The following is an 8,985-nucleotide window of genomic DNA, read 5'->3' on the forward strand; positions in this document are numbered from 1 at the left end:
ATTTTAAAAACATATTTATTTAAAAAAATGTGGACTGTGGCCCGCAGACTAGCTTGTTTTGAACTTGGATAGGTTTAGACTCCAACAAATCAAACTAAAAGGTTTATATTTCTTTGAATATTTAATTCTAATGCTCATTTTTTAGTTCATGACTCTACTCACGGTTAGGTTTTAATTGAGAATAAACTTTAAATGTGTGTTTAAAAATATATTAAAAATCTGAAAACGTAAATTTAATACACAGTTTATAACAAGTTACATTAAAGTAAACATTGAATCTATTTGTATTTAAACAAGAAACGAATCCTACTGTCAAAGTATGTTTGAATTTACAATTTTTTTTAAAAATAAATCCCATTGAGAAAAGCTTTCACATTTTAAACTCACAGTGGTCCTAAATTGGCTATAAATGGTGCTGAAAAAGTACATATAAAGCATGCACCGCAAAACCAAACTCACGTTAAGGATTATCAATAAAAAAATACATGCTATCTTTATCTCCACAAACCGAACACAAATGCAGTGACGACAACATAGCATCTCAAGTTCATATTCCATCGCTTCCTGTTGCTTTGTACCCCAACAAATAAAAAACAAAAATCTTCCTAATATTGCACTTAAACGTTAAATTAAATCAAACCCAACTTCATTGTATTTTCTTTTGCCAAATGGTATTAAATATTACCGGCATCCATCTTGTCAGCACCGTACATATAGCGGTTAATGCCAACATATAATAGTAACGTGTAACGAGCACATTAAAGTTCAGAACATCTTTCTTTAATGGTTTCCTCTACTCATTGCCCGATCGAGAAAGCTATTATGAAACGAACAAACAAAGCAACGTTCATATTTGCAGAACGGTGCTGCAAGTGGGCTTTTATCATTATTAACGAAACGATGGCCAAGGCACTGTGTGCAAAACCGAAGAAAAACAAAATGGATTAAGATCAATTAGCAATAAATACAGAACATAGACAGGAACTGAATTTCATGAGTATCTTTGTCTACATTATTTTAATCGTAGACAATATCTTGAGCTTGATTGCGCTGACTCACACACTAACTAGGCACATGATAGGGGCATATTTTTTTAGTTTTAGTAAACTAAAAATTTTGTCATTTGAATATCTAAAATTTAATATTGTATCTAATGTTATATATATGATTATATTTTTTTTATATACACTTACATTAAAAGTACTCTTCAATATCGAAAAGGAACACAAAATTATCTCACTTTATGTAAAAATATAATTTTCAGATGACCAAATTACCCAACATTTCACCCTTATGCTGGATCCTTTTCCTATATATTTTAACTGCAATACCACGATATAATGACTAGGGTACTAAGTGTAGCAGCCTTTGAACCACAAGTGGTGTACTGGGCAGTGATCGAATTCGAAGAGTGACAACAAAAGAACACAGAAACCGAAAAGGAAAAAACAACATAAAAGCAAACAAAAAGGACAAAAATGAGCAGTGCGTGGTTGCTCCAGTGAATATTTTTTCTCTCAAATGCATTAAGCATTTTCATCTCCAATGCTTTTACCATGACTTCAAGAAAAAATGAAAATTATAAGAAAGAAAAATAAGCGTAAAAAACATTTATTGCACTCAAGTTTTATATATGTAAAAAGAACTGTTATTCAGCATAAAAGCCAAAGAAACCATTTATTCCAGGAAACTTCATTCGCATTTAAAAGGGGCATTTCTGATATTTTCCCATAAACAATGCCTTAACATGGAAACTGAAGACAAAGAATAGCAAACGATTCTCAACTCGGCCATCACAAGCACCCGGCACGCTGACTCACTCTCAGTTATCACACGTTTATATTCGCTGCACCAAAATCTCGCGTCCCGAGATCTAGCCACGTGGAATTCACGTCCTACGTGTCCACGCTCCTAGCTTTCGCTTTTAAACGCTCTTTCCCCTCTCATGTATCATTCATTTCCACTGTTCCACCAAACCTAACGGAAAAAGAAACGCACATAGAAGAAACACTCTAAACTATCGCTTCTTTGATCTGTTTCTCACAAGCTTCTTCAAGTTCATCAATGGCAGAAGGTTCTGGAAGGAAACTCATCGTGGAGGTTTGCAACGCCAAGAACTTGATGCCGAAGGACGGTCAAGGAACCGCGAGTGCTTACGCTATTGTGGATTTCGATGGTCAGAGACGGCGAACGAAGACGAAATCGAGAGATCTCAATCCTCAATGGGATGAGAGGCTCGAGTTCATGGTCCACGACAAAGACTCCATGGCTTCGGAGACGCTTGAGGTCAATCTCTACAATGACAAGAAGTCCGGGAAACGAAGTACTTTTCTCGGTAAAGTGAAAATATCCGGAAGCACGTTTGTGAAGTGCGGTTCCGAAGCGATTGTGTATTATCCGTTAGAGAAGAGGAGCGTGTTCTCTCAGATCAAAGGAGAGCTTGGCCTCAAGGTTTGGTACGTTGAGGAGGATCCACCGGAAACAGAGAATGCCAGTGACCAGAAAGCAGAATCAGCGCCGGCGGCGGAGGAGAAACCGCCAGAAAATTCGCAAGACGGAGAGAAGAAAGAAGATAAGGTAGAAGAGAAGAAAGAAGAGGAAAAGAAAGAAGAAGAAAATAAACCTAAAGAAGAATCGAAAGAAGAAGAAAAACCGAAAGAGGAGGCTCCGGCGGAGGTAACACCAGCGCCGGCAGTACCACAGCCTGAAAATTCAGCGATTGCACAAACGGAGAAGCCGAAGCAGCAAAAGGAGAAGCACGGCGAGTTGCAAAAGAGTGCTGATCTGAACGTGAGTGATCACGAACTGCGATCTCTGAGTAGCGATCGAAGCCGCAGCACTTACGATCTCGTGGATCGCATGCCGTTTCTCTTTGTTCGCGTCGTGAAGGCCAAGAGAGCCAAACCTGAACCCGGTTCTGTCGTTTACTCGAAGCTTGTTATTGGAACTCACAGCGTTAAGACTAAAAGTGAGAGTGAAAACAAAGATTGGGATCAGGTCTTTGCGTTCGATAAAGAAGGACTCAATTCGACGTCGTTGGAGGTCTCCGTTTGGTCAGAGGAGAAGAAAGAAGGGGATGAGAGCAGCGAGAATTGTCTTGGAACGGTGTCGTTTGATTTGCAGGAGGTGCCTAAAAGAGTTCCTCCGGATAGTCCTCTGGCTCCACAGTGGTACACTCTGGAGTCTGACTCTTCGCCGGGAAACGACGTCATGGTCGCCGTTTGGATCGGAACCCAGGCCGACGAGGCTTTTCAGGAGGCTTGGCAATCAGATTCCGGCGGGTTGATACCGGAGACCCGAGCCAAGGTGTACCTTTCTCCCAAGCTTTGGTATCTGAGACTAACGGTCATCCAAACCCAGGACTTGCAGCTAGGTTCGAGACCCGAGCCTAAGGTTAGGAATCCTGAGCTCTACGTGAAGGCTCAGCTCGGCGCGCAGGTTTTTAAAACAGGAAGAACCTCACCCGGCTTGGCTAACCCAACGTGGAACGAGGACCTCGTATTCGTAGCAGCCGAGCCGTTTGAGCCGTTTCTAGTTGTAAAAGTAGAGGACGTGTCAAACTCTAAAACCGTTGGCCAGGCAAAAATCCACGTGTCATCCATCGAACGGAGAACAGACGATCGAACGGAGCTGAAGTCAAGATGGTTCAACCTATCAAGCGAAGACGAGAGCAATTCGTATACGGGTAGAATCCACGTTAGAGTTTGCTTGGAAGGTGGATATCACGTGATAGACGAAGCTGCTCACGTGACCAGCGACGTTCGAGCGTCGGCCAAACAACTTGCGAAGCCTCCAATTGGTTTGCTCGAAGTTGGGATTCGCGGCGCCAGTAACCTTCTCCCGGTGAAGACCAAGGACGGGACGCGTGGCACAACAGATGCGTACGTGGTTGCCAAATACGGTCCCAAGTGGGTCCGAACCCGAACCATCATGGACCGGTTCAACCCACGATGGAACGAACAGTACACGTGGGATGTTTACGACCCTTGCACGGTGCTCACCATCGGCGTGTTCGATAACGGAAGATACAAGCTCAGCGAAGATGGAAAAACTAACAGAGATTGTAGGGGGGGGAAAATTCGTGTGCGGTTGTCCACACTGGACACCAATAGGGTGTACGTAAACTCGTATTCCTTAACTGTTTTGCTGCCAGGTGGCGCAAAGAGAATGGGGGAGATAGAGATTGCAGTGAGATTTTCATGCTCCTCATGGTTAAGTCTAATGCAGGCCTACGCAAGCCCAATTCTACCAAGAATGCACTATGTTCGACCATTCGGCCCGGCCCAACAAGACATCTTACGCCAAACAGCTATGAGGATAGTAACGGCTCGACTGGCCCGGTCTGAACCGCCTTTGGGTCAGGAAGTAGTTCAGTTCATGATGGATTCTGACACGCACGTGTGGAGCATGCGGCGGAGCAAGGCGAACTGGTTCAGGGTGGTGGGTTGTCTGTCACGTGCAGCGACGTTACTACGTTGGATGGATGGAATTCGCACGTGGGTGCACCCTCCAACAACGGTTTTGGTGCACGTGTTGCTTGCAGCGATCGTGTTGTGTCCTTATCTGGTGCTCCCTACTGTGTTCATGTACGCTTTCCTGATTTTACTGCTGAGATTCCGTTACCGGCAGAGGGCTCCACAGAACATGGATCCGAGAATGTCGTACATGGACATGGTGAGCCTCGACGAGTTGGACGAGGAGTTCGACGGGTTTCCCACCACGCGTCCCGCGGAGGTGGTTCGGATCAGGTACGATAGGGTGCGCGCGCTTGCGGGGAGGGCGCAGACCCTATTGGGTGACGTGGCAGCACAGGGTGAACGCTTGGAAGCGCTGTTTAGCTGGCGGGACCCACGCGCTACGGGAATATTTGCAGTGCTGTGTTTGGTGATGTCGTTGCTGTTCTACGCTGTGCCGTTTAAGGGCTTTGTATTGGTGGCTGGGTTCTATTACCTGCGCCACCCGAGGTTCCGCGAGGACATGCCGTCTATCCCCGCAAACTTTTTCCGGCGACTTCCGTCGTTTTCTGATCAGATTATGTGATGAACATACACCTCTTACTTTATTTAGCTGTTAGGGTCATACTTTTTTTTTTTTTGTGGATTTGTTGAAGTATTATTTATTTATTTATTCGTTTATTTATTATGGTTTGTGACTGTGTCAAATTGGTAATGCTTTTTGGGAAGGGGACACGAGCATAAAGTGAGCAAAAAAGTTGTTCTTGGTTTGCTGAATGAAAAGTGACCGTTGTGGGGTGGCAAGCAGCAAAGAAATTACAACGCCTTGAAGCTTTAATGAAATTGAAGAATTTAGACCGTTGATGCAGGAAAACTTGACCGAGTAAACGCTGACATTGCCAAATGTTAGAGAACTAGTTCTGTAATTGACCGTTTGCATATATCATCTTTTGTTTTCCCGTCCTAATTGAATATTAGTTGTTTTTCCTGTTTCATACAATCTTATTAATACATATTCTAAAATAATTAAATAAAAGGCTTATTAGGAGCGGATTATCAACTATCTTCCAACTATTTAATTTTGGGGCGGAGAACCTCCAGTTTCTCAAACAGAAGTTAGGATAAATCAATTGGTCACCATGTATCAGTTTTTAGTTGTGATTAGATGATCTAAAATTTCTCATACTTTTGGTTTGACTGTAGGAGGCATCAATATTGGTATTAGTTTCCCTTAAATTCCAATAATTCGTTCTTGATTTTACTAAGAAAAATATGAAACTATTCTCTTAATCATTAAAAATTAGTACATTGGTTGTTATTTATATATAATGAAAAAAAAGTGCAACAAACTAAAAACAAAATTGGATTTAACTTGTTTAATCCTATTACTGTATAACAAACTCCCTTTAAGTCTTAACTGTGACGTGTTGTGAATCTTTAGGAGTGGTGGATGAATTGTATAATACTCCTACAAGTTGGAGGATGGAAAATGTTAGCAATCCTAACTTAGCCAAGAACTCATTAAAAGGGCTTTAGGGACAAAGGCTTGGTGAGAAGTCTGCTATCTAACTTTCTGAAGAAATTGGCAAGAGATGCATCAATCCAACTTATGACTTCTCCCAAATTAAATAAAAGTCAATGTCAAGATGTTTGGTATATTCATGAAAAAATGGATTTGCGACAATATAAAGAGCACTTTGATTGTCACAATATAATATTGGTGGCTTGGAGCATTTCATCTACAAATCATGGAATAGATAGACAATCCATTGTAATTCACAAGTAGCTACAGATAAAGTATGATATTCTGCCTCAGATGAAAACTTAGAGACAGTACTTTGCTTTTTGCTTTGCTAGGAAATTAGAGATGAGCCAAGGAAGCATTGTCCCAAGATGGATCTACGGGTATTCATACGACCTCCCCATTTTGCATCACTGTAACAAAAAATTTGCAACAATGATGACCTTGGAAAGAATAGACCTCTGCCTTGTGAAATCTTTAAATATCTGAGGACTCTGTGAGCAGCATGAAAGTGACCATATGTGGGTCTTGACAAGAACTGACTAAGTTGTTGTGTGGCAAAAGTAATGTCAGGACTCAAGCCTCATAGTGATCAAATAGAATAAATGTCCAATTAAGCGATGGTAAGAAGGCACATCATCATACAATTTGCCTCCATCTTGGTACAGTTTCACTAAAGGATCTAAAGGAGTGCGAGTTGGTTTTGAACCAAGGAGACTAGAAACTTTCAAGAGATTAAGATAATGTTTATATTGACAAACAGATATTCCAAGCTGAGAATGAGAAACTTGGAGCCCGAAGAAATATTTTAGTTGACCCAAATGTTTGATCTTGAAAGAATCATTTAAAACTCCTTTGATATGGTTAAATTCTGCAAGTGAATCCCCTGCTAGTATGACACCATCAACATATACTAACAAAGCTATGACAGTGAAAGAAGTCTTCTTAACAAAGAGTGAATTATCTGAGTATGCTTGACTGAATCAATAGGACAATAATATGGTTGTAAGCCTTTCATACTAAGGTCTGCTTGCTTGCTTCAACCCATATAAACTTTTGGTGAGCTTGCAAACTTGATTAGTATAAGACTTAGATACACCTTGAGGAACTAGCATATAGACATCTTCTTCCAACTCTCTATGTAAGAAGGCGTTATTCACATCTAATTGATGTAAAAATCACCTTTTTATAGAAGAAACAGTAAGAAGTGTTCTCATAGTTATAATCTTAGCATCAAGAAAAAAATGTATCCAGATAATCTAGCCCTTCAATTTGTATATATCCTTTTGCTACTAAGCGTGCTTTGCAACACTCAATAGTTCCATCATCATGTCTTTTAATTTTGAATACCTACTTATTTCCAACAGGGATTACACCAGTAGGTAAATCATGTAAAACCCAAGTTTTGTTATCCTCAAGAGCCTGTATTTCTTCTTGCATAGTATTAATCAATCAAGGGAATTTGGAAGCCTCTTTATAGGTTCTAGGTTCAGTCTCATATAGCAAAGAAAAGGTAAAAGAATGATGTGAAGGAGATAGATGAGAAAAAAAAGTGAATTTACACAAGGAATAAGACATACCTGAGGAAGATTGATTCGCTGCACAAGTGGGAGTTTCACAGATGTAATCAACCAAGTGCGATAATGGATGTATGATCCTAGATAACTTTTTAAGTTCACAATCTGTTCGAATAGCAGGCTTATTTGGTAAATGTTGGTGGTTGGATTTGTAGGTGAATTGAGGGAAGGTTGATGTTGATCAAGTAGTTGATGGGGTGGTGATGGATCTCAATCAACAGGTAAAAGAATATGGTTATATGTATGTTGTAAAGGTTAGGGTGATCTATTTGGTTTTGTGTGTGGTTTTGTATAAGCCCATTTTAGGGAGTTTTGGGACTTACAAGGAAGTATTAACTCATAAAAAATAACATTTCGAGACACAAAAAGATCCTTAAAGTCAAGGTCCATAACAATATGGCCCTTGGTAGCGGGCTTATACCCCAAGAATACAGACACCCAAAAACACCCAAAAACTCTCATATTTTCCAAATTTGGTTTGCTTCCAAAAAATAGCTCTTAAGGGGAATGGTTGTGTAAATTTTGCTCAAAATTCTTTATAATGTATACAACATGTGTAACTGCATATCCCCAATATTGCTTAGGAAAATGAGTTTGATACCGTTAAGATGTCCCACATTGGTTAGGAATAGAGACAAAATACTCCTTATAAGGACTAGAGTAGTCCTCCTCCTATGAGCTAGCTTTTGGGAGTGAGTTAGGCCCAAATTTCTTAACATAGTATCAAGGAGCCTGGCAAAAGAGTAATCCTAATCCGTGCATTTTCGGTGGACCCATTGCTCGTTGGTTGAATTATTTTTTACTATTCACCATGTTCCAACGACTTTTTCGGATGGCGATTAGACCCCCAGACTCATCTCGCTCTAATGGTTCAAAATCTGCCCTCAATTTTTCGTTACGAGCCTTTGCTAAGTTGTTTCTTTTTTTTTTGTTGCAAGTGTTTTCTCTCTCCTCGTTGCAACCCATGGCAATTTCTGCTACTCCTAAAGCTAATGCATCCATTTTTACTAATTATATCACTGCCTCACTCTATATAGAGAAGCTTGACGGCTGCAACTATGATTCTTGGGCCTTTGACATCAAACTTTGGCTTAAGCGACAAGGCTACGCGGACCACCTTACGACCAAGGAAGATTTTGTCCACTCCACTTTGGTTTAATATGATATTAAAGCCTATTTAGTTTGAATGTTGGGCTACCTCCAAATATCCAGTCCTATTGGGTGCACCCATGCAAATGCTCAGTCCTGCAAATTTCACGCATCAAATGTCCAGTCTTGAGCGTGAATGGGTACGTTAAATGTCCCACATTGGTTAGGCATAGAGCTAGAATACTCCTTATAAGGGTTAGGGTAGTTCTCCTCCTATGAGCTAGCTTTTGGGAGTGAGTCAAACCCAAATTTCTTAACAGATACAACAATGACCTAGCCACAT

The 8,985-nt window shown here is 40.6% G+C and overlaps 1 protein-coding gene across 1 annotated transcript; it reads left to right on the forward strand.

Moving 5' to 3' along the window:
* Nucleotides 1-2,064: 2,064 nt before the first annotated feature.
* On the forward strand, nt 2,065-5,040 carry LOC113868125 (FT-interacting protein 7). Its single transcript, XM_027503691.1, has one exon. It carries the CDS (start codon nt 2,065-2,067, stop codon nt 5,038-5,040), a length of 2,976 nt encoding a protein of 991 aa, XP_027359492.1.
* The last annotated feature ends 3,945 nt before the right edge of the window (nt 5,041-8,985 follow it).

Source organism: Abrus precatorius, unplaced genomic scaffold (assembly GCF_003935025.1).
Source record: "Abrus precatorius isolate BTA unplaced genomic scaffold, Abrus_2018 Scaffold5, whole genome shotgun sequence".
NCBI lineage: Eukaryota > Viridiplantae > Streptophyta > Magnoliopsida > Fabales > Fabaceae > Abrus > Abrus precatorius.